This window comes from Sus scrofa, chromosome 6, assembly GCF_000003025.6.
Source record: "Sus scrofa isolate TJ Tabasco breed Duroc chromosome 6, Sscrofa11.1, whole genome shotgun sequence".
Lineage (NCBI taxonomy): Eukaryota > Metazoa > Chordata > Mammalia > Artiodactyla > Suidae > Sus > Sus scrofa.
The window spans coordinates 51,693,272-51,718,284 of record NC_010448.4 but is presented as its reverse complement, the minus strand read 5'-3'; the positions used below and the strand labels follow the sequence as shown (position 1 = coordinate 51,718,284).

Below are 25,013 nucleotides of genomic sequence, written 5' to 3'. Positions count from 1 at the left end.
GCCCTTCCAATAACATTGAAAGCTCCTAACATCTGGTAGTAAAAGCCCTTCTGCTCAAGCTGGGTGGAGGGGTTTCCAATGGACTGATAAGGCTACTATTATTTGCTTAGTTAACAAATACTCATTTATCCAGAGGGCACTGGGGAGCCATGGCATGTTCTGAGCAGGAGAGGCAAGGGGAAGGTAGGAGGGGGACAAGACCCAGCAGGAGGCCCGGGAGGAGGCTGGGCAGGAGGGAATGTGGAGGTCTTGAGCTAGGGTAGGAGGGACGGACAAGCCTTGGGGACTCAGGGGCTCAGGGTGGGAGGAATATCTATGATGGGAATTCCAATGCTCCCCAAGGCCAAATATTTCTATCAATAAAGGAGGTGGAGCTTATGACACAAGATCCTCCTGGGGTGTTTGATTGGCTCAGCCCAGGTCACATGACTGGACCATTGATGCAAAGAATTCTGGGAAACCAAGTTTCTGACATTTTTGGTTTCTCTTTTGTGTGTGTGTGTGTGTGTGTGTGTGTGTGTGTGTGTTTTGCTTTTTAGGGCAGCAGCTGTGGCATATGAAGTTTCCCAGGGTCAAAGTGGAGCTGTAGCTGCTGGCCCACACCACAGCCACACCTTTTTTTGGGTCTTTTTAGGGCTGCACCTGCGGCATATGCAGGTTCCCAGGCTAGGGGTGGAATCAGAGCTATAGCCACTGGCCTACACCACAGTCACAGCAACGCCAGAACCACAGCAACGCCAGATCCAAGCTGCATCTTCGACCCACACCACAGCTCACGGCAAAGCTGGATCCTTAACCCACTGGGCGTGGCCAGGGATCAAACCCATGTCTTCATGTATATAGCTGGGTTCATGAACCGCTAAGCCACCACAGAACTCCTTGGCTTCTCCGAAAGGAGGCAGTCAGAGGGTGGGGAACTCCCCAAACAATGGAAGGGGCCAAACAGAGGCTGCGTGGCCAAAAGGAATTTTGAATGTCCCCGAAATTGTCTGGGCTGTATGTGACATGGCTGGATCCTCTCTCTCCCTTGCTCACAACCTTCAAGGGCTCACTGTGAGTGGGATGGAAACTCCTCCACGGCCCCTAGGACCCCATGGGTCTGCCCATGTCCCCTCTCCCACCTCATCTTCTTCTTCCCCCTCTCCCTCCTGCCCCATCTGCTCCAGCCTTCCAGCCTCCTCCCTGTCTCTCAGATATGCCAAGCCACTCCCACCTCAGGGCCTTTGCACCTGCTGTCCGCCTTCCAGATCCCCACATGGCTGGCTTCCTCCAGTGTCTGCTCTGATGTCACCTTCCCAAGGGAGGGCTGACCTGACCTTCTCTGCTGCACCAGCACGCTCAGCCCTTACCCGCTTTAATTTTCCTTCAAAGCTGCACTGCCCCCGGTGTTAATGCATATATGAACTTGCTCGCACTCATTCAAATCTCACTCTGTGAGGGCAGGAAATTTGGGTTATTTTCTGCTGTGTCCTCAGTAAAGGCTTAATAAATAATTACTGAAATTATAAACATGTAACAATTCTAGACCAGTTCCCTTTTTTTTTTTTTAGTCTTCTTAGGGCCCCACCCAAGGCATATGGAAGTTTCCAGGCTAGGGGTGGAATCGGAGCTGCAGCTGCCTGGCCTACACCACAGCCACAGCCCCTTGGGATCCCGAGCTGTGTCTGCGACCTACGCCACAGCTCATGGCAACGCTGGATCCTCAACCCACTGAGTGAGTCCAGGGATTGAACCCATGTGGGAGAGGGGACATGGGCAGACCCATGGGGTCCTAGGGGCCGTGGAGGAGTTTCCATCCCACTCACAGTGAGCCCATGGATACTAGTCGGGTTTGTTTACCCTAAGGCACGATGGCAAACTCCCTAGACCAGTTCCTTTGAGTTCTCTGGATCTCAGCTTCTGTGACTGTGAAGGACTTTGCCGCTCTGACCTTGCGGGGAGGGACAGTGGGTGGGGAGATCACCCGCTGAGCCCCAAGCAACCACTTGCTTGCTTGCTTGTTCTTTTTTGACGGTCCCGCGGCACACAGAGTTCTTGGGCCAGGGTTCAGATCTGAGCCGTGGTTGCGACTTATGGCACGACTTCACCTTAACCCGCTGTGCTGGGCGGGTATTGAACCTGCATTGTGGCACTCCTGAGACGCTGCTGATGCCGTTGCGCCACAGCGGGAACTCCAAGGAAAAATTTTCTAAGCAGTCTGCTCCCCACCGGGAACCCAGGGAGAGGCAGAGGGGACCCCCTTTCCCCAGATGGGTCCATCCTTCCCGGGAAGAAATGGGGAGACCAGGGAGGAGGGGAGGAACCCCAGAGGGAAAGGAATGGTCTCTTTTCTGTTCCAATCCTGGGCACTCCCCGGACTCCTCCTGATCCCCGGGCTTGTCCCCACCTGCCCCGCGCTTGGGCTGCAGTCTTGGCGCCTCCCGGGCGGAGGAAGCAGCTTCCTCTAGGTCGTCCTCCTGCGTCCACAGAGTCTCCTCAACCCCGAGAGCCCTGTGCTCTGACCCGAGTTGCCGCCCAGCCTCCTCCCCCTGCGGGTGGGTGTGGACGCCTCCCCAGGGCCGGGGCTGTGGCTGCCCTTGTAAGGAGGTGAGGCCTGGGGACACCAGAGAGGCCTGGTTATAATTAACCGGGACACGTGGCCAGCCCGCCCCCAACACCTGCCCCCGCCCCTGCCCCCATCCCCAGCGCCTCGGGTCTCCCGGAGGAGACAGCGAGTAGCGAGCTCTAAAAATAAACTCCCTTTTCTGCAAGCCTGCAGGCCCTGTCCCCTCCAGCGTGGAATCGCCCAGTGTCACTGGGCCCTGCGCCGCTTCTGGCCTGGCTTTGAGTCTGAATGGCCCCCCTGGGCCCGCCTCGTGTCCCCCCCACTGCCATCAAGGAGGGAAAACCCGCTAAGCACAGGCATCAGGGATCAGGCTGCCCAGCTCCCACCTCTGCCCGGGTCACAGGCTCCCTGTAGCCGGGTGACAGTAGGCAAATCACGCAGCCTCTCTGGGCCACTATTTCCTCCTCTGGAGAACCAGACACTTGGTCCTTCTGGGATGATGGCAGGGTTTCCCCAGAAGCAGGGCTCAGGACTTTGCTGGGGTCAAGGCCACCCTGGGGGCCAAGGAGAGACTGGCGGCCTAGCGGAGGGCCAGGGGAGGGTGGTTTCTACGTGCCTGGGACAGCCTCTGACACAGTCCCGTGGCCCCGGCGGGGGGCCAGCTGTCCCCGCCAGCCCGACTCAGCACTTGGTCTGGGGACCAGCTTGGTTTGGGGGTGGGGGGTGGGCCCAGCCCCTGGGGCGGCCCATACAAGGCCATGGGGCTGGGCGCAAGGCACGCCTGGGTTCAGGGTGGGCACGGTGCCCAGGCAGCGAAGCGAGAGCGCAGCTGCCCTCCACCCCCCTCCTGGCCAGCGGCCCCTCCTGACCAATAGCACAACCTGGGCCCCCCCTATAAAAGGCCAGGGCTGCAGTCCTGTCCTTTGGGTCAGTGTCGCCTCCAGGATACAGACGCCCCTTCCAGCACAGCCCAGCCAGGTACTGCCTGGGGTGGGAATCGGAGTGGGGTCCAGAGTGGGGTCCCCCTGGGGCATCAGAAGCCGAGCTGGTTCTAGAAGGGGACTTGTGTGTCCGCCCCCACATCCCCCTGCACACAGCTGGGTCAGTGTGTGGCAAGGTTGCCCTCGTGTCAGAGGGTCCTCTCCACCTCTGAGTCCCCGACCCCGGGTGTGACTTGGGATCTCTGTGGCCCAGGGTCCTGGGGAGGGTCTGGGAGTGGGAAGGAGAATTGCCAGCTGCCAGCTGTCCCCCCCCTACCCCCTGCAAGGGGCTGCGGGCCAGGCCTTGTTCATGGTGGTTTGTCACTAGAACTGGGCACTGCAAGCTGGGGGAAGTGTCTGTGTGTCACCTGTCATGGTCTCTGCGAGAGCAGCACTGTGGGCTCTTTGTGTTGGTGACCTTGTGTCTGACTTCCCGTGGCTCCTGCGTGGGTGCCCGCGTCTTGGGTGTGACCCTGAGCTTGGAGGTGTGCGTGTGAGGCTCTGTAGACAGTGTGATCTGGGGGTGCACGGTGATGGGGGTGGGGAGGGGGCTCTGGGCTATGTCTGCTGGTGTCACTTGCGCTCCCCCACCTTCTTTCCGAGCCCTCTCTCTCCTGGCGTGTCCCTAGCAGGGATGGGGGTGGGGACACGCTCAGAAAGGGGGTTTCTGGGCTGGAAGCCCTTGAGCCCCAAAGCCTGAATGCATGTCCTCCAGGCCACCCTAGCCCACCTGTCCCTGGCCTGCTGACTTGGTGCAAGCTGAGCCCCTGGAATGTGGGCGTTGTGGGGGGAGGGCAGCTGGGGGTGGGGGTGGGGAGTCTGCCAGACTCTAAAAATAGATCCCCAAGCCTGGATTTTAACCCGGGAGGCTTTTGAGGGTTTCCATCTGCCCTGGCCTGATGCCTCAGCCTTCAGCTCACCTTGGTCTGCATCCCCTTCCTACCATCCTGCCTGCGTCCCATTCCCGGAGCTGGAAATGAGTGTCCCACTCCCACTGCTAAGGGGTCCCTTCTCCTTCTGGTCTTGTGAATAAAAGTAACAGTAACAATAATGGCAGCCATGCCTCGAGGTACGTGCAGTTCCACGCTGGGACCAGTGCACAGCTGGCCACATGGTTGAGCTCAGAGAATCTGCCTGGTAACCCCGTGGGAACGTTCAGTTCACAGAAGACAGAGGCTCAGAGAGGCTGAGCAACTGGCCTGGGGTCACACAGCTGGGAACTGGCAGAGGTGGGATTTGAATCCAGCTCTGTTGACCTCAGAGACTAAATTGTTCTTTTCAACTGTGCTCTGTGGGAAACGAGTTAGCAAACAGGTGGGGACGGGCACCCAGCCCTCCTGCTCACCCTGCCAGTCATCCTTGGACCCAGAACTCAAGGACCTTTATGGAGAGAAGGTCCCTTCTCTGCTCACGCACTCATTCCCAGCAACACCGTCCGTCTTCTCATCAGCTCCTCACAGTTTAAAATAATAATGACAATAATAATATCTGAGCAAAATAATGCTTACTGTGTGCCAGGCCCTATTCCAAGTGTTCTATGAAATTAGCTCATTTCATCCTCCTGCTGCCTCCATGAGGTGAATGCTACCATACCCGCATTTGACAGAGGAGAACTTTGAAGCACAGAGAGGGCAAGCAACCCGCCCAAGGTCACACAGCTTTTTGTAAGTGGCAGAGCTGGGATTCAAACCCAGGCTGCCTGATTCTAGAACCTACACTTTTTTTTTGTTTTTGTTTTTGTTTTTTTTTTTTTGCTTTTTAGGGCCTCACCCACAGCATATGGAGGTTCCCAGGCTAGGGGTCTAATCGGAGCTGTAGCTGCTGGCCTACACCACAGCCACAGCCATGTAGGATCCGAGCTGCATCTGCGACCTACACCACAGCTCACAGTAACTCCCGATCCTTAATCCACTGAGCAAGGCTAGGGATTGAACCCGCATCCTCATGGGCACTAGAAGGATTCGTTTCCACTGCGCCACAGTGGGAACTCCCTGGAACCTACACTCTTATCCGGCCACGATGACTAACTCCAGCTTGAGGGGTTCCCCTTCCATTTTTCAGTTGGAGAAACAGGCTCTAGCAGGTTCCTCGGCCAGGGTCACCTGCCGGGATGTGGCAGGGTGAAGATCCTAACCTGAGACTCCCGATACAGCTAGTCAAGCTGCCGGGGCTCAGAGAGGAGATCTCTCTGGCTCCAAGGCACACGGCACAGGGGTCTGGACGGGCCCTCGGGCCCACCTGACCCCAGAGTCTGGCTCTGTGCCCTTGCTGGTCTCTGCTGGCTGTGAGCTGACCTCCACCTCCTCTGCGGCCCGCCAGGCCCCCCACGCCGCCACCATGCCGTTCGGTAACACCCACAACAAGTACAAACTGAACTTCAAGGCTGAGGAGGAATACCCAGACCTCAGCAAGCACAACAACCACATGGCCAAGGCGCTGACCCTTGAGATCTACAAGAAGCTGCGGGACAAGGAGACTCCATCTGGCTTCACCCTGGACGATGTCATCCAGACAGGTGTGGACAACCAGGTAAGCCTCCTTGGCGGAGCATCACAGGGCCCGGGGGCTCCGGAAGCTGCCTGCCGGGCCTTGCGCCCACTCCCTGGGCCTCCATGTTCCCACCTGTAAAATAGGACCCTACTCACGGGGGCTGTGGTGAGGACCGAATGAGTTGAGGTGGTGAAGGGCTTGGGACGGGGCCCGGCACGTGGCAAACCACCCGCTAAACATACATGAGCATGAACGGAGGCTCCCCGAGGAAGCCCTTGATGTTCCCGGCCTCAGTTTCCTCACCTGAAAATTGGAACAACATAGGGCTCAGCGCACACAGAGCGGCGCCTGGCACGCAAGCGAGCTCTTGGATCCTGCCAGGGGGTGTCATGTGCTCCTTTCTCCAGGGACACCCTGCCAGGGCGAGTGGCACTGGGGCAGGGGGCCAGGCTCGAGCCCGACTCAAGGGGTGATTGGACGGAGAGGCTCTTTCTCTCCAGGCCTCTGTGTCCCCACCTGGGAAACAAGAGCATCTTTCATGGCTCTTTTTATCTGTGGGGGCTGATGGTCTAAGGTTCCGAAATTTTTTAGAAGATTCCACAATTTGGGGACTCTGAAGTAGTTTTATGTATATACACACACACACACACACACACATATATATAAAATGCTTTTTAGGGCCGCACCTGCGGTATGTGGAGATTCCCAGGCTAGGGGTCGAATCACAGCTGTACCTGTCAGCCTATACCACAGCTCACGGCAACGCCAGATCCTTAACCTGCTGAGCGAGGCCAGGGATCAAACCATGTCCTCATGGATCTTAGGCCAGTTTGTTCACCACTGAGCCACGACAGCAACTCCCGAGGTAGTAATATTTTTAGCCTCCCGCCCCTCCCCTCCTCACCCTCGACCTTCTCCGTTCTGACCCAGAGGTGTCAAGTGAACTCCTGTGTGCACGCACACGTGTGCCCACACAGACACACACACACACACACGTGTGTGGGCGCAGTCTACACTGGACCCAGGAGCCCGGCCATTCCGAGCTGCGGACAAGACCTCTGACCTCAACCCCCATCCCTGCCAGGTCACCCCTTCATCATGACCGTGGGCTGTGTGGCCGGTGACGAGGAGTCCTACGTGGTTTTCAAGGATCTCTTCGACCCCATCATCCAAGACCGACACGGGGGCTACAAACCCACCGACAAGCACAAGACCGACCTCAACCATGAGAACCTCAAGGTCAGCTGCCCCCAAGAGGAGGGGAGGGGTGGGGGAGAGAGGGCAGGGGGCAAAAGGCGAGGGGGAGAAGGGCAGAGCTGGGGGGAGACACCCAGAGACTGGTGACAAACAGAGATGGGGAGAAACACAGAGGGAGATGGGAAGAGAGAGGGACAGAGAGACGCAGAAGACAGACAAGGAGATGGGGGGGGGGAAACAGAGCAAGGAAGGCAGGTACCAAACAAGACAGATGGAAGAGTTCCCTGGTGGCCTAGCAGTTAAGGTTCCGGCGTTGTCACTGTTGTGGCTCTGGGTACAGCTGGGAGTGGTTACAGCTATGGGGTGGGTTCAATCCCTTGTCTGGGAACGTGTGCATGCTGTGGGTATGGCCAAAAAGAAACAAAAAACAAAGCAAAAAAGAAAAAAAAGAAAAAAACCCAACAAAACAAAACTAGATGTAGAAAAAGGAGAAGCAGAGACACAGAGAGGGAGAGAGAGCAGAGAGCGAGAAGGGAGAGATAGAGCCAGGGAGCGTGGATGGACAGAGGCCACTGGGGAAGGAGGAGCCAAAGGCGGCAGCAGAGTCAGAAAGCTGGGAGGGCCTGGGGCGGGGGAGGGAAGGAGACTTGGACTTTGGGGGGCGGGGGCAGTGCGCCTAGGAGGGTCCACCAAGTCCTGACTCCTGTCCCCCATTTTCTAGGGTGGAGACGACCTGGACCCCAACTACGTGCTCAGCAGCCGCGTCCGCACTGGCCGCAGCATCAAGGGCTACACCCTGCCCCCTCACTGCTCCCGCGGCGAGCGCCGGGCGGTGGAGAAACTCTCGGTGGAAGGTGAGAGTCGCTGGCTCTGCTCCTCCATGGGCGGTTCTCTCGCCCCATTTTCCAAAACACTGGAGGAACTCGATAAACCCTGAGTGCTCGGTGGGTGAGCAGCATTTCCCCTGGTGGAGTCTGGGGGGCTGTCAAAACTTGACCCCCAGTTGCACCAGGGTTCTGGCCTTCGTCCAGCCAGCCAGCCAGCCAGCCAGCCAGCAAACAGTCACAGCTGTCCCAGTCCTGTGTGGGGAGCCGGGGCTCCCATGATGCATAAGAAGGACAAGGTCACTACTCCCACAGAGCTGTCAGCTTGATGGCGAGATAAGCGGAAACATAGAAACCAACAAGAGAACAATATCATTCCAAAACGCCACGAAGCCAAGAAACAAGGATTGAGGTATAGAATGAATGACTAAGGGGAGCTGCCTTAGAAAACAGTTGAGACTTGATGGGCAAGCAGGAGCCAACCGTGGGAAAAGTTCCAGGCAGGTGGAAGAGCAAGTGCAAAGGGCCTGGGGTAGGAAGGTGTGTTGGAGGAATAGCCAGGAGATGAACGTGGCTGGAGCCGAGTGGGTGGTGGGAAGAGCAGAGGAGATGAGGTCAGAGGCGTGTGGGTGGCCAGGTTGTGCAGGGCGTTGTGAGCTGTTGGCAGGACTTTGGCTTTGACCCCGAAGGAGGTGGAAACCACGGGAGGGTGGTGAGCAGAGGAGGGACAGGTTCAGACTGATTTGGATCCTTCTGGCTGCTGTGTGGGGAACACATTGTGGGCAAAGGCAGGAGAGAGAGAGACTGAGGGGGGTGACTGCAGTGGTCCAGGCCGGAGGTGGGGGTAGCAATGCAATGGGGAGGAAGAATGGGCCTCTTTGGGAGGTAGAGCCACTGGGGCTGGCAGGCAATGCTGTTCCGCTAAATGCTGAACAGCCAGCTCTGGGGGAGGAGGGCTGGGGAGAAGCAGCCCAGACCCGTATCCAGCAACTGCCAATTTCTCTGGTGTAAATTCTCCTACCCCAGCCATTGTTAAGCTATCTGCGTGACATCATGCAGAGATGGGCAATGGGAAGGGCTGCGTGATAGCACTTCGTTATGTGGTGTTTCTGACATGCGGCTACAATAGAGGAAAAGCACTTCAAGAACATAGAAAATAGTAAGTGGAGGAAAATAATTAGAAAGTGATATAGGAGTTCCCGTCGTGGCGCAGTGGTTAACGAATCCGACTGGGAACCATAAGGTTGCGGGTTCGGTCCCTGCCCTTGCTCAGTGGGTTAAGGATCCGGCATTGCTGTGAGCTGTGGTGTAGGTCGCAGATGCGGCTCGGATCCCGCGTTGCTGTGGCTCTGGCGTAGGCCGGTGGCTACAGCTCCGATTCGACCCCCAGCCTGGGAACCTCCATATGCCGCGGGAGCGGCCCAAGAAATAGCAAAAAGACAAAAAAAAAAAAAAAAAAAAAAAAAAGAAGTGATATAGTTTTGAGTAAGGGTCATCCTAATTTTATTTTATTTTTATTTTATTTTTTTTGCTTCTAGGGCTGCACCCTCAGCATACGGAGGTTCCCAGGCTAAGGGTCCAATTGGAGCTGTAGCTGCCAGCCTATGCCACAGCCACAGCAACGCGGGATCAGAGCTGCATCTGCGACCTACACTGCAACTCGCACAACAATGCCTGATCCCCAACCCACCGAGCAAGGCCAGGGGTTGAACCGGCATCCTCATGGATACTAGCTGGATTCATTTCCACTGAACCACGAAGGGAACTCCCTGTATCACCTTAATTTTAAATATAATTTATGTATCATAAGATTTCATAAGTGATTTTTAACAATATAGTATTTAGTTGGAATTCCCGTCATGGTGCAGTGGTTAACAAATCCGACTAGGAACCATGAGGTTGCGGGTTCGATCCCTGGCCTTGCTCAGTGGGTTAAGGATCTGGCATTGCCATCAGCTGTGGTGTGGGTCGCAGACGCGGCTCGGAACTGGTGTTGCTGTGACTGTGGTGTAGGCCTGCGGCTACAGCTCCGATGAGACCCCTAGCCTGGGAACCTCCATGTGACGCAGGTGTGGCTCAAGTAAAGGCAAAAAGACAAAAAAAATATATATATATAGTATTTAGTATATGATATATAACATTATGTAGTATATTATAAATAATGTATAAAAGTATATAAATACATATATGTATTATATAATGTATTTATTATACACATAATACATATTTGTTATATACTGGGTCTACATATGAACATATACAAATACTATACATGCTATATTACAATAATGTTTACTGAGACTTTGACTCTCTGTCCTGCCAGCCAGCCAGGGGCGGGCACAAGCAGACTATTGCTCGCAGGTAGATAGGATGTGAGGGTCAGTAGTGGTGGTGGGAAGGGGAGGATTCGTGTTTTCTGGCTTGAGCATATGGGGTAGGTGCGGCCAGGGTCAAGGCAGATGGGGGAGGGGTCATGAATTTGGGTTTAGACACAGTATTTTGTTTTGTTTTGTTTTGTTTTTTAGGGCGGCACCTGCAGCATATGGAGGTTCCAGGCTAGGGGTTGAATCGGAGTTGTAGCCGCCAGCCTACACCACAGCCCAGCAATGTGGGATCCGAGCCGCATCTGCAACCTACACCACAGCTCATGGCAATGCCAGATCCTTAACCCACTGAGCGATGCCAGGGATCAAACCCATGTCCTCATGGATGCTAGTGGGGTTCGCTAACCACTGAGCTACTACGGAAACTCCAACACAGTGTTTTCTGTTTGGTCGGTTGGGGTTTTTGTTGGCCATGCCCACAGCATGCGGAAGTTCTCAGGTCAGGGATCCAATGAAAACCAGAGGCACAGCATTGGCAGTGCCAAATCCTTAACCACTAGGCCACTAGGAAACTCCAAGACACAGTGTTTAGGTGCCTTTATCACCTTCACAGGGCCAAGGCCCAGGCCCATTAAGGGCAGCACTGTAGGGTCCCCAGGGCCTCTGCCCTCCACTGGAGGTGAGGCAGTTGCTGACCACCTCCCGCCTGTGGTCCCTCAGCCCTCAACAGCCTGACGGGAGAGTTCAAGGGGAAATACTACCCTCTGAAGAGCATGACCGAGCAGGAGCAGCAACAGCTCATCGACGACCACTTCCTGTTTGACAAGCCCGTGTCCCCACTGCTGCTGGCCTCAGGCATGGCCCGAGACTGGCCCGACGCGCGAGGCATCTGGTGAGGCCCCCCCTGCCCTACGGCCCATTCTCCCCCGCCTCTGCCGGTCCCGTGACCAAAGTCAAGACCATAAAAGCAATTATCCAGAATGGTCTTGCCCTCCACCCCTGCCTACCCCGTGCTCTACGGGTCGCATGTTGAGAAACTTAAAACTTAGACCTGAACCAGACTCCCTGCCAAGGCCTGCCGCTAGGGAATCTGGCTCCACCCCCTATGCGCAAGCCCCGCCCCAGGACCCCATCTCTAAAGCCATGGGACCTCAAACACAGGGTTTAATGTTTCTCTGCTCCAGGTTCCCATCTATAAAACAGAGATCACAATAATTCATAGCTCTGGGGGACTGCGAGGGCTAAATGCATTAATAACTCATATAAAATGTTGGGGAAAGTGTCTGGTATACAGTAAGTGCTCATATTGACCGCTAGTATGATTTTTATTACTAGCTATTGTTGATTCAAAGATTCCACGAATCTTTGAATCCTTGATTCTGATAAAGATTTTACAAGGTTTTGAGAGACCTGGGTTTCAAACAATTTGGAGAGTGTAGGTTGGAAGATTTCAAGGCTTTAAATTATTTTTACTTTTATTTTTTTTGCTTTATTTTTTAGGGCCACACCCATAGCATATGGAGGTTCCCAAGCTAGGGGTCGAATCAGAGCTGCAGCTGCTGGCCTACACCACAGCAATGCCAGATCCGAGCCACGTCTGCGACCTACACCACAGGTCACGGCAACGCCGGATCCTTAACCCACTGAGCAAGGCTGGGATGGAGCCCACATCCTCGCGAATACTAGTCAGGTTTTTCTCCGCTGAGCCACTGCAGGAACTCCCCCTAAATATTTTTTTGATTCACTAATTTCAGATTCCGTGATTCAATGGTTTCAAACATTTCCAGATTCTAAAGTTTAATGGTTCTAAAACAGTTTCTGAGATGTCACAATGTGATTGATGGGAAGATTTATCAATTCTGATTCCTGGCTTTAGTTTTTCAAAGACTCTAAGAGTCTTCAATTTAATGTCGTTCAAAGAATCAAGACCCTGAAATCCACTGATCCCAGGATGTGAGATTTCACACGTCCTGTGACCTTAGACTACAGGTCTAAGCGTGGTCTACAGGTCTAAGCGTCTATCTTATGCTCCCACCTCACGCCCTGCGGGCCCGCTGCCCCCTGGCGGTGGGTATATGTTTGCAAGAGGCCGGGGAATGGGGTTCCGGAGGAGCTGATTCCTCGGCCTTTTGCTGCTGCGCCCGACTCTAGGCACAATGACAACAAGAGCTTCCTAGTGTGGGTGAACGAGGAGGACCACCTCCGAGTCATCTCCATGGAGAAAGGAGGCAACATGAAGGAGGTTTTCCGCCGCTTCTGCGTGGGGCTGCAGAAGGTGCGTGCCTGCCCCTCCCGGGTGACTTCTGACTCCGCGTGACCGTCCTAGAGGCTGGCCAAGGCCCCGCCCCTCTGAGCTCGGCTCCTCCCCCGTAGTCAGGCCCCGCCCCTCTCGCCTTCCAAGGCCCGCCGCTCGGGGATCTGGCTCCACCCCTATGCTCAAGCCCCGCCCCAGGAACCCGTCTCTAAAGCCAGACCTCAGGCCCAACCCCCTCTGAATCCTACCACCGCGGGTGTCGTCGCGCCCCTCCCCTCAGAATCTCGCCCCTCTCGGTTTTCCAGACCCGACCCCTCGGAACCCCGCCCCACCCACATTCTCACACGCTGTACCTGCGAACCCCGTCTGGGTTGCGGGTGTATTTGGGGGCGTCCACCAGCGCTGACCCCTGGCCCTCTCCCCCCCACCTCAGATTGAGGAGATCTTCAAGAAAGCCGGCCACCCCTTCATGTGGAACGAGCACCTGGGCTACGTGCTCACCTGCCCGTCTAACCTGGGCACCGGGCTGCGTGGAGGCGTGCATGTGAAGCTGGCACACCTGAGCAAGCATCCCAAGTTCGAGGAGATTCTCACTCGTCTGCGCCTGCAGAAGCGGGGCACAGGTGCGGCCCGCACCCTCTCCCGCGGTTGCGGGGGCTGGCCCTGTGCGGCGGCTGAAGGGGAGGTGGGGCGTCCCCACGAGTTCTGGGGGTCCGCAAGGGCTACCGTCTGTGAGCTTCAGTTTCTTCCTCTGCAAATAAGCATCAGCACGCCCTAGCTCAGAGGAATGAGTACATCATCATGGCTGTGTAATACACACCGAGTATGTCCCTGGCCGCCTCGGGGCCTTATTTTCCTATTTGTAAAGGGGAGGAGGGTCTGGATTCAACCCCAGGCAGCTCGGCTCCAAAGCTCGACTCTCCTACCCATCACGCTGTATTTTCTTGTTGGATGGTTGAAGGGTGGGGTACCTACAGCCAGAGATGTGGGCCCGTGAAAAGACAGATGCTGAGGAAACTCTGCGTGCACTTAACCCATACACAGTAGGCACTCACTCAGTACGTGTGGCTGTCGCACTTGGCACGGGGGCCGCTCCTGCATCCCTGCTCCCTTCTCATGCCGCGGCCTCCTCCTCCCGCAGGTGGCGTGGACACAGCCGCTGTGGGCTCAGTGTTCGATGTATCCAACGCCGATCGGCTGGGCTCGTCGGAGGTAGAACAGGTGCAGCTGGTGGTGGATGGTGTGAAGCTCATGGTGGAGATGGAGAAGAAGCTGGAAAAAGGCCAGTCCATCGACGACATGATCCCCGCCCAGAAGTAGGCTCCCAGCCGACTGCTGGAGCCCAGGGCAAAGGGAGGACCAAGCCCATCGAAGGCCCGCCCCTTCCTTCCAGAATCTGGCTGACAAGGGTCAGTCAACCCGGGGCTCTCTCCCCACTCTTCATCGAATTCCAGTTCCAACCAGAGTTCCAGCCAATGGGCTCCATTCTCTGGGTTCTGGCCAATGAAAACCCTCCCTTCACATTCACCTTTCATTATCCCTGAGCTCCGCCCACCACCAGGAGCTCTGGTTAACAGAGGCTCCCTGACACATTTGGAGCTCATGCTTTTCTCCACTCAAAGCAACAAATAAAAGCAATGGTGGCCTTAGCATTGATGCCATAGTTATTGGGGGAGGAGGAGGGACTTTCACAATTGGCTACGGTGTGACCTCGAAGCCGCCATGCCTCTCTAGCCATGTCCTAGGGCTAGGCATATTTATCCCTTCTCTAGAATGAGGCACAGTTACCCTACAGAGTCTAATTCAAACATTACAAGGCTCTGCATGGAATCCGAGACTCAGGTGTGGCCAGAGTCCCACAACCAAGCTTGGGTCCTTCCCAACCTCAGCTGCCAGTCATTCAGGTTAGATCTCAAACACAGGGTCCACATGAGGAAGAAACAGGCCAAATGAAATGTCTGAGACTTGAACTTGGCTCCCAGGTTGAGATCTCCCATACAGCTCATCATGATCTATCTCATTAACCTTTTCATTAGCCTCCAGACTTCAGCCCTCTGCAGGTGCTACCTGTTTTTCCCCCATAAACTTCACTTACTTTGCTCAAGAACCTACCATGGCTCCCCACGTCTCCTAGAATACTCTCCTTTATATGCAAGTCTTCAAACAAATGCATACCATTTGCTGAAGGCTCATCTTTGTAGTTCTTTTCTCATGATCTCTCTGTATACTCTTTTGCTCCTTACACCCTGAAATTCCCACCTTAAAGAAATATCTGGGAGTTCCCGTCATGGCTCAGTGGTTAACGAATCTGACTAGGAACCATGAGGTTGCGGGTTCAATCCCTGGCCTTGCTCAGTGGGTTAAGGATCCGGTTGCTGTGGCTGTGGTGTAGGTCACAGACGTGGCTCGGATCCCACGTTGCTGTGGCTCTGGCATAGACTGGTGGCTACAGCTCTGATTCGACTCCTAGCCTGGGAACCTCCATATGCTGCGGGAGCGGCCCAAGAAATGGCAAAAAAGACAAAAAAAAGCATCTGAACATGGATTGGGTGTTGGCCACGTCAATCATTTCTTCTTGACCCAATAGGTTGAGGCCTCCATCAGCAAGGGGTAGCGGGTAGGCCCTCAAAGAGACACATGTGTTTCTGAAGAAAATGGGAGGCAGCGTTAAACAGAAGGTCTAGCTCCCAGGGACTTAGGGGCAACACTGAAGAGGCAATTTGGGGGGTGGGGCTGGGCACATGGCATGTGGAAGTTTTCAGGGATTGAACCTGTGCCCCAGCAGGGATCCAAGCCCCTGAAGTGACAACACCAGATCCTTAACCCACTGCACCACAGGGGAACTCCTGGAGGAGGCACTTTTTCAAATCTTGTCACACGTAAAGGGCCTTTAGAGATCAATCAACCTCTCCATTTTCCAGAGGGGAAACTGAAGGCCAGGGACGTCCCCAAGAGTTCCCAGAGATCATACTCAAACAGAAAGCTTAGAGGAAACCCCAAAGATCAAGACTGCAGGACCCAGTAGATGCTGGGATGTCCTCTACAACACTGGTCCCCACTGAAGATCCCGGCGCTAATCCCAGCCTTGCCCCCTGGAGTCACAGAGGCCACACAGGATGGTCTGCCCCAGCCGAATCCAGCCAAATCTGCAGTCCAGGAACCTGTCAGCTACCAGGCCTGTCCTGTCCCTTTTGCCTCATAAGCCCTGAACCCATCCCTTCCCTCCCCACCTTCTGTGCCGTCCCAACCGCCTCCCTATTCTTCTGACCTGTCTGCTTCCCTCCCTCCACAGCACAAACCTGCCCCTGCCTCTCCTTTATGCATGACCTCACCATGGCTCCCTAGGACCCTTGGGACAAAGTCCAGGTACCTCTCCACGACCTTCCAGGCCCTGCCAGCATCTGCAGCCTCAGCTCTCACAGTGACTCTACATTTGCCCGAGTCCTACACCATCTGCTGAAGGACCTGCACTCTCTTGCTTCCCAGCCATTGTACAAGCTGTTCGCTTTGCCTAGAACCCACGTGCCCCCAACACACACCCCTCCGCCACGTCTGCTTAGCTGCTCAGCATCTTGCCGGTCACAGGAAGCTGCTCCTCCTCCAGGAAGCCCCCCTGGCTAGGGCAGCTGCCCCCTCCACCCTCTCTCGGGCTCCAGGCTCCCCCAGACCAGACCCGCCCACCCTGGGATCCCAACTGAGGACACAGCTGCCTCCTCCACCCATGAGCTGCATGAGAGCAGGGCTGGGGCACAGTGCTGGGTGCCAAGGAAGCCCTCAGGGGCTGAGATTTCAAGACAGAGTTAGCTTCCTCTCCCGACACCTCATCTTCCTACTCGCTCAACTGTAAACGCCTCTCTCAGCAGAGCCCTATTCTGGTTTCGCTCATGACAGGACTCTGGCTCTGCCCTGGACTCTGAATATTTCCACACTGGCTGATCTTAAGCCTTACCACCCTTCGCTTCTCAATTGACTATTTTCTTTTTCTTTCTTTTTTTGTTTTTTAGGGCCACACTTGCGGCATATGTAAGTTCCCAGGCTAGGGGTCGAATTGGAGTTGCAGCTGCTGGCCTACACCACAGCCATAGCAACGCTGGATCCTTAACCCACTGAGCGAAGCCAGGGATCGAATCTCTGTCCTCATGGATGCTAGTCGGGTTTGTTACCCCTGAGCCACAATAGGAATCCTCAATTGACTTTCCTATCAGCCACATGATGAATACAAAAGTTGACTTCACTCTGCCCTACTTGGGCACCTGAAGCAGTTTGCCTAAGCCTCTTCCCTGCATACAACTCTCCATGGCTCCCCACTGCCCTCAGATGAAAGCCTGACCTGTTCGCTTTGGCCCACAAGGCACTGGGTGGGGTAGCCCTGCCCTCCTGCACTGGACAGCTCCCTACTGCTTCTGTCCATTGAGCCTCTACTTCCCTTCTCCTGCTCACAACACCTCAGCTTTCCTTTGGGGAACCCCCTCTTAAGTCCAGCTCTAGTCACAGCCACTCCAGAGTCACAGTGAGACTGGTTCGGGAATGGCCACATGACTTATCTGGGCCAGTGAGGGTCTGTCTGGGGACTTTTGCTGGAAGTTGGAAGTGAGAAAGTTTCCTGCTATGGTAACTAAGCTGGAAAGATGAGGGTGCTGGGGTCATTCTTGCCATCAGGGAGTGTCAAATGGAAGAAAGTACTAGAATGAAACTCACACTGGAAAAAGCACAGATGAGCTGGCCTGCTACCTGGATCCAGCCATACCTGAAGTTGGTAACCCCTGGTCTGTGAAATGAGCAAACAAATACCTTTTTGCTTAAGTGTAGATGGCTTATTCGTCCTAAAACAGCATTTCTCTTGCTGATGCCCCACCCACTCCCAACTCAGAAATCACCCACCGTTCTCTGAGCTATACCATGCAGTCCCACTTCCCGGCTTGTGCCCAGGGCATACCCATTACCTGGTCAACTCCCACTCACCATTCAAAACCCAACTCTGATATCAGTTTCCTTGCCCAATCCCCCTTTCTCTCCTGGGCCACCCAAAGCGGTGGTTTCTCTGGTGTTTGTCAGAACCCACGTCCCCCATAGGCAGCGGCTCCCTGGGCCTCCGTGTCCAGCACTGGGCCTGGCATGGAGTAGGCACCGGTCAATGACTGTTTATTGAATAAATGTACTACTGGAGGAAGAAGTGGCTTAGAGTCCCGTATAACATGTGGATGGGTCTGTGAGTGGATGGACGGGGGTCCGATGGAGGAACTGGGGCCTCGTGCATGAGGCCGAGCCCCGTCCTGCCCTCTCCCACTTTCATCCCTGCCCCTCACACCCCCACTCCTCCCATTCTGCAAAGAAAACCGAGGCTCAGAGAGGAGGCACCCCTGGCCCCGAGTCGCACACCTCCTCTTCATCTCGCTGGCAGGTGAGGGCAGGGAAGGAACACCCCAGGGTCAGCGTGGGGGAGGGGGGACTCTCCTAAGTTTATTGGGCAACAGGCTGCAGGTGAGGGAGGCTGACAGGAGGAGGGGGGTGTAATAACTTAAAAACCAGAGGTGAGAGCGGCAGCTCCTCAAGAGATCTCTGCAGAGGGGAGGGTGTGGGTGTATTTACAAGGATTTGTACAAAGTGCCCCGCGCCAGCCTGGGGCAGTAAGGGGGGGTTCGAGCAGGAGGGGAGAGGGAGGGGAGGAACCTGCCTCTCTGGCCCCTGCTCCCAGCAGCCCCCCGTGCTCCAGTCTTCAGGCTCAGCAACGCTTCCTGCCCTTGCTCAAGGCCTAGTTCTTGAGCTGGCGGGGTTAGAGGAGTTTCCTCAGTTTCCCTTTCTGCCCCGTCCCTGCAGTCTCCTCAGGGCCCCACGGCAGGGGGACGGGGGACGAGATGGGCTGGAGGCTCTAGGAAGGTGCCAGCTCCCCGCCGCCCCGCGAAGGCCCTTTGCTCTTCTCTCCTGCCCGGTGGCCTCGGAGAACAGCAGAGGGGACAGGCTCTGCCCCCGCACTGGTCTCAGGGGAACGGAGGCGATGCCAAAGGGAGACCCCCTCCTTGGCCCCCTTTCCCTCCTGTTGAAGCGAAGGGGGCGAGGAAGAGGAAGAGGAGGGGGCCCAGGGCCCTGGCGGCTCAGAGCTCGAGGTCGTTGGAGATGCGGGTGACGAGGGTGCGGAAGGCCAGGGCGGTGCCCGCCACGCGGCGGAAGAGAACTCCCCGCAGGCCCGGCCGGGGCAGCTGGCAGACCTCCACTTCGAAGTGGGACAGGGGCTCGGGCCCGCCCGCACCCCCGTGCAGGCAGGCCAGCAGGAACGGCTGTGGCTGGCGGCAGCGGCAGCGGGCGGCCGCGGTGGCCTGGCGCAGAGCTGCCATCAGGGCCTCGGGCGGGCGCGAGCTGGTCAGCTTCACACTCCAGGGGAATCGGAGCAGCCGGGGGGCGGTTTCCGTTTGATCCCAAGGTAGATGGCAACTGAGGCGGAAAGACAGCAGGGGTAAGAGGGAGGTAACCCGCTGCTCTCACTTTGGGACAGCCTCCTGCTGTCTCCCCGAAACCTCTTTCTCCCCAGTGACAGAGTGTCAGCTGGACAGAGAGCTGTCTGGCTGGAGACTCCATTTCCCAGCCTCCTCTGCAGCCCGACGTGGTCTCGTCCCAATTCCCGGATGTGCACAGAAGTGATGGGTACAACCCTACACCAGCGCCTTCCAAGGAAACCGCATGCCCTGGGCTTTCTGGTCCCACCTCCCGTGAGGCAGCCACGCGACCAGCCTCAAGTGTGAAAATAACAGGACTCTAGGGATGGGGACGGAAGAGCCCTGGGTACTTGAATGACCTCATGGAACAGAGTGGCCCTGCCAGCCTGGCCTGGACACGTGGTTTGTCTTTGAGAGAAATTTTATTCTTGTCTGTATCCCGGGGTCTCTTTGCTATCACAGCTCAGTTTGTTTCCTAATATATCCTCCTTCTGGTAATAACCACATTTCCCTTGGAGGACCAACCCTTCTCACTCCAGACTAGGGAGGGGGTCTCACCTAGAAGCAGTTCTCACCTCCAAGAGATATGTGGAAATTTCTGGGGGCTTTTTGATGGTCACAATATTTTGAGATAGGAGCACAACTGGCATTTATTATGTGGGGCGGTGTTTGGGATGCATACTCTGCAGTGTATTCTTTGCCTAACAAAGAAATGTCTCCCTGAAGTACCAGGTGTCCCCCTTGGGAGGCGTTTCAGATCTAGTCTTTCTGGTTTAGGTGGGTCTGACTCACCTCTCAGCTCCAAGGGTGAACACATGACTCACTTCCCGCAATGAAGGGATTCCACCCCCCACCTCCGTCACTGTGATTGGTTCGAAGATGAGCATATGACCACGTCTGACCAATCAAGAGTACTCCACCCCTCTGACCACAGGCATTGGTTTAGGGACGGACATGTGACCCAGTTCCAGCCAATGAGATTCAGTCCTGGGACTGTTGGAACTGCTGGGGAGGTTCTTTATTTCCACTGGGGTCTCTACACTGGCATGTGTCAAACTAAAGCAGAGCCTGGTAAAGTATGGTGTTGCATGCTTTTGCAAATACAGTTTTATTGGAACATGGCTGTATCCACTTGTTTTTATATTAAATATGACTGCTTTTGTGCTGTAAGGGCAGACCTAAATAGGCGTGACAGAGACTCTCTGGCCCTCAAGGTCTAAACTATCTCCCATCTGGAGCTGTGCAGATAATGTTTGCCATCCACTGGCTCAGGGCTGCCAGCAGCCACTGTGTCTCATTGGATGAGAAGGAAAGGGAGGTGTGGTGTCACCAGGGGTTATAGATGGGAGAGGCTAAAGCTAAAGACGGTCAAAGGCTGGTGCTCAGGAATGGGAGTGAAAAGGAGAGGAAATCAGTGGGGGTGGGTAAGAGGAGCTGGCAGAGACGAGGGTCATGGGGCATTTCTGGATGTCGGCCTGGGAGGATGAGGCTCAGGCCCCATCGAAGGGTCTGGCGGGGGGAGAGGTACTTACACGAGTGGGGTCTGAGACAGGCAAAGGAGGGGGGGTTGGTGTGGCAATCAGGGTAGACATGCATACTCACCTTGTGACCTCAGGTCCCCCGATTCTCTCAGGTTCGTCTGTGACCCTAAGGAAGGGGAGGGGGGCAGAGTGTCTCATCTAGACATAGGAAGGCCCCTCTCCCAACCCACTGCCTCCAGGACTCTGGGCAGTCTCTGTCTCAGCTCCAGTCCCTCCCTCTGGCTAGAGCTGGGCTATGGAGGGCTGGGAGTCCAGATTTGAGCTCCTTCTCCATGCCCAGAATGGGAGCCCATTCTGAAATGTTAGTGCAGGTGGAAGGAAAGATACTGAGGAGTTTGAAAGACAAAAGGGGGGTGGGAGGGGCAGAGACACACAACCACGTATAGAAGGAGATGCACTGCACGCACACACGCACACCCCTCCTTCAGGCTGTGCTCAAATGACACCACCTGAGTGAGGCCTGCCCCACTTAAAACTGCGCCCTCCCTTCCCCACGCCCTTCCCTGCTCTATTTTTCTCCCTAGTACTTATCACTGCCTCATAGTTTATGTATTTTACTTATTTATTGTTTACTGGGTCCCCTAGTAGAATGTCCGCTCTGCCTAGGTAAGGATTTTATCTTTTTTTTTCACTCTGCTCTGGGCCCAGGATGGTGCCAGGTACATGGCAGCCTCAAAGAATAACAACAACAACAATAATAATAGCAGGAGTTCCTATTGTGGCTTAGAGGGTTAAGAACCCGACTAGTATCCACGAGGATGCAGGTTCGAACCCTGACCTCGCGCAGTGGGTTAAGGATCCAGGGCTGCTGTGAGCTGTGGCGTAGGTAGATGTGGCTCAGATCTGGTGTTGCCATAGCTGTGGCGTAGGCGGGCAGCTGCAGCTCTGATTGAAGCCCTAGCCTGGGAATTTCCATATGCCGCAAGTGTGGCCCTACAAAGCAAAAAAAAGATAAATAAATAAAAATAAAACATAATAACAGTAATAATAGCAAATATTTAATAAAGCATTTTCCAAAGCAACATTCTAAGCTCCCTCACCTCACTGAGTCTGCACAGAAACCCTAGGAGGAAGGTACTGTTATCACCACCCCCATTTTACCAAAGAGGAAACTGAGGCCCAGAGAGGCTGAGTCACTGCTTAAGGTCACTCAGCAGAGCTGGGGTGTGAACCCCAAGAGTCTGGCTCCAGAGGCCAAACTATTGTTTGTTAAGTGAGCAAGTAAATGGACCACTAGAGCCCACATAGAGCCCCCCTACCTGACTCACAGAGCCCCCTCCCACCAGGCCGCACACAGGTCAGACATGCGGACAGGAAAGCAGAGGCAGCGAGAGCGCAGGGTAGGCAGGACTTACTGATCTTGGATCCCTGGGGCAGAGAGGCGCCTGAAACGCAGCGGTTAGAGTTCTGCCGTTTAGAGGGATCGAGGGTAACCCTGCAGTGTGAGGAGGGAGGCGAAGGGTGACGGAGGAGGAGGAAAAGGAGGAGGAGGAGATGTTGGGGTACAGGAGGCAGAGCAGAGCAGAAGACAGGTTAGGCCCCATCAACCCCATCCCACCCCCCCCCCAGCACCCCTCATCCCGCGGGGCTCACCTTCGGGTCAGTTTGGAGGTCAGCTTGGTGAAGAGGTTGGTGGTGGGGCGGGGCCGCCCAGTGGGCAGGGGCGTGGCCTCGTGGGCCAGGGTGGGAGAGGCGGGGGGCCCGTTCTGCACGCCCCCACCTCCCCCGCCCCCTGCCCGCCTGTCTCGGACCTGGCCACCGTGGAAGGTGCTGCGGATGGTGGAGCCGCGTGCCAGGCGGCTCCGCTCCCCCGATGGGGGAGCCAGGCTGTGACTGGAGGGGGAGGCGGGGGGCACCCGTGGGGTACCCGAGCTGTGGGCAGAGAGGTACAAATCAGGGTGGGGCATCGAGGCAGGTCAAGGCCCCAGTCCTGCTGATTCTTCCCCGGTCTGTCCTGAGATCAGAAACCTCCAGCTACCCGGGGCGGGGGCGGGGGGGCAGAGACCCGGCTGCCGTGTACAGTTCTGCAGGCTGCGCACCATACAATCCTAGTGTTATTTTACTGGCTCTTCTTACCTCCTAAGTCATCCCTCCTTCAAGCCATCCTTTTTTCAAACTCTCCCTGCTCCAAACTGTCCCCCATCCCAACTCCCCTTTCTCCAAACCTGGCAATTGAATGTTTTTTTTCTTGGTTTTTTTTTTTTTTTTTTTGCTTTTTAAGGCCACATCTGCAGCATATGGAAGTTCCCAGGCGAGGGGTCGAATCAGAACTGCAGCTGCCAGCCTACACCATAGCCACAGCAACTCGGGATCCAAGCTGTGTCTGCAACCTACGCTGCAGCTCATGGCAATGCCGGATCCCCCACCCACTGAGCAAGGCCAGGGATTGAACCCACATCCTCAAGGACTCTAGTCAGATGTTTCCGCTGTGCCACAACAGGAACTCCCAGCAACTGAACAGATTCAGATACATTTTCTGGACGAATCTCTCGCTATTTGCTATCCAAACTTCAGGAACCAAACCAAGTGAGCAAACACTTTGCTATTCAAACTTTCATTATTCAAATATGGGAAAGGACTAGATGTGAACATCAAGGGGGCCTACATTCATGACGAAAAGTTTTCGACCGGTGAAAATGAAAAAGAAGTAACCCTCTTCCTAAATCTCTCAAGATGCTATGTGGGCAGAGGTGGCTCCACTATCCCGGGATCCTCCTCCAGCCCCTCTCAGCCTCCCAGTCCTGACAACAGGGGCCAGACCTCCCATTTCTATCCTTCCAGGGACCCCAGCACCAGCCTGGATCTTAAAGAGGGAGCCCTGATTGGTAGATGCCTCTCCCTCTCCCCCAGAATCCGTATGCCTTGTTTTTCCCCCAGTAACCAAACCCCTTAGAGCATGAACATTGCACATGGCTGCCCAGCCAGAGACTACATTTCCCAGCCTCTCTTGCAGCTAGAGGTGGTCATGTGACCAGGCTCTGGCCAATGGGATATAAGCAGAAGTGCTTCATAGCATTTCTGGATCACACATCTAAAAAGAATGCAGTTTGCACTCCACTTTCTTTTTTTTTTTTTTTTTTTGTCTTTTTGCTTTTTCTTGGGCCACCCCTGTGGCATATGGAGGTTCACAGGCTAGGGGTCGAATCGGAGCTGCAGCCACCGGCCTACACCAGAGCCACAGCAACGCCGGATCCGAGCCGCGTCTGCAGCCTACACCACAGCTCACGGCAATGCTGGATCCTTAACCCACTGAGCAAGGCCAGGGATGGAACCCGCAACCTCATGGTTCCTAGTTGGATTCGTTAATCACTGAGCCACGATGGGAACTGCTGCGCTCCACTTTCCACCTTTCTTGCTGGTTGGGAAATGGTAACAACTGGTGCAGCGGCCTCAGACCAAGAGCTGGAGCTTCATGTTGAAATTGGCAGAATCAACCTGAATCCGTGGAGGACCCTGCCTCCTACCTCTGGATGGTTTTGTCACAGAGGACTAAGCCTCCATCTCATCCACTGCACCTTGGGGTCTCTATTACAGCGTCTGAGGCTCTAATCTCACTATACATGGTCTCTTGGCCAGAACTGGGGGGCCATAGATTTTGGAGGTTACAAATACAGATTCTGGAATCAGTCTGGCATCTTTGTTCCTTGACTTACTTACCAGCTGTGTGGCCTTGGACAAGTTATGTAACCTATCTGTGCCTCATTTCCTCAGCTGTAAAATGGAGATATCAGGATTGACCTTATAGAATTGTTAGGGGCATTCAACCAGCTAATGTACCATATGCCTGGCATATGGGTCCTTGCTGATAAATGTTGGCTATTCTTTTTAAAATTTAATAACCACAAAAAAAGCTCGTACTCATCAAATGCCTACTGTGTCTCAGACCCTGTGCCAGGTACAGGACACACCTGACCGCCCCTGGATCCCTCTAATGGGGTCTGGAGCCAGAGAACATCAGCCCCATCCTACACAGGAAGAAATGGGGGCTCAGACACCCGCCGAAGGTCTCTGCTTGCTAGCAGAGCGCAGAGGCAAGATTCCTACTCAGAGCCGAGTAGCCTCAGAATCACTGCTCTCAACCACTCCACTACCTGCCCCCACCAAAAAGTAACACTTGCGTTCCTTTCCCAGGTTCTTCCCAGAGGGCACCTCGATCTCATGCGCTGAAGTCCCAGTGGGTGGGAGCGGCACCAACCTAGAGCCCGCCCCACTCCGGGACTTCAGCCGTGATGTGAACCAATTCATTCCCCTTTTCACTGCTCCAGCCAGTCTGCACCGGTTTCCCTCACTTGCCAGCTGAATGAGACTGAACAGACTCAGGCAAATAAGTCTGAAACCCGGCCAACCAGAGGATGTTAAAGCTGTGACATGCCGGGGCTTCTCTCCAGTTCTAAAAATGGATCATTCAAAAAAAAAAAAAAAAAATC

The 25,013-nt window shown here is 55.1% G+C and overlaps 2 protein-coding genes across 8 annotated transcripts in view; one reads left to right on the top strand and one right to left on the bottom strand.

Annotated features, from left to right (window-relative positions):
• On the top strand, nucleotides 1,350-14,264 carry CKM (creatine kinase, M-type). Of its 4 annotated transcripts, none has more exons than XM_021093542.1 (8): nucleotides 1,350-1,714; nucleotides 5,845-6,054; nucleotides 7,100-7,254; nucleotides 7,934-8,066; nucleotides 11,081-11,252; nucleotides 12,512-12,635; nucleotides 13,048-13,237; nucleotides 13,756-14,264. In XM_021093542.1, the coding sequence occupies exons 3-8, from the start codon at nucleotides 7,114-7,116 to the stop codon at nucleotides 13,932-13,934; spliced, it is 939 nt and encodes a 312-aa protein (XP_020949201.1). In that variant the 5' UTR covers nucleotides 1,350-1,714; nucleotides 5,845-6,054; nucleotides 7,100-7,113; the 3' UTR covers nucleotides 13,935-14,264.
• The window catches only part of MARK4 (microtubule affinity regulating kinase 4), a 34,631-nt gene continuing 27,349 nt past the window's right edge, over nucleotides 17,732-25,013 (bottom strand). For 2 of the 4 annotated variants that reach the window (XM_021094540.1, XM_021094543.1), the window contains 3 exons: nucleotides 22,180-22,458; nucleotides 20,648-20,692; nucleotides 17,733-19,043 (listed from right to left, as the gene is read on the bottom strand). In XM_021094540.1, coding sequence (XP_020950199.1) covers nucleotides 18,707-19,043; nucleotides 20,648-20,692; nucleotides 22,180-22,458 — 661 coding nt within the window. In that variant the 3' untranslated portion in view covers nucleotides 17,733-18,706. Of the gene's footprint in view, nucleotides 19,044-20,647; nucleotides 20,693-21,941; nucleotides 22,022-22,179; nucleotides 22,459-23,850; nucleotides 24,977-25,013 lie in introns of those variants that run through there. The other 2 variants (XM_021094541.1, XM_021094544.1) reach the window with 2 other exon arrangements.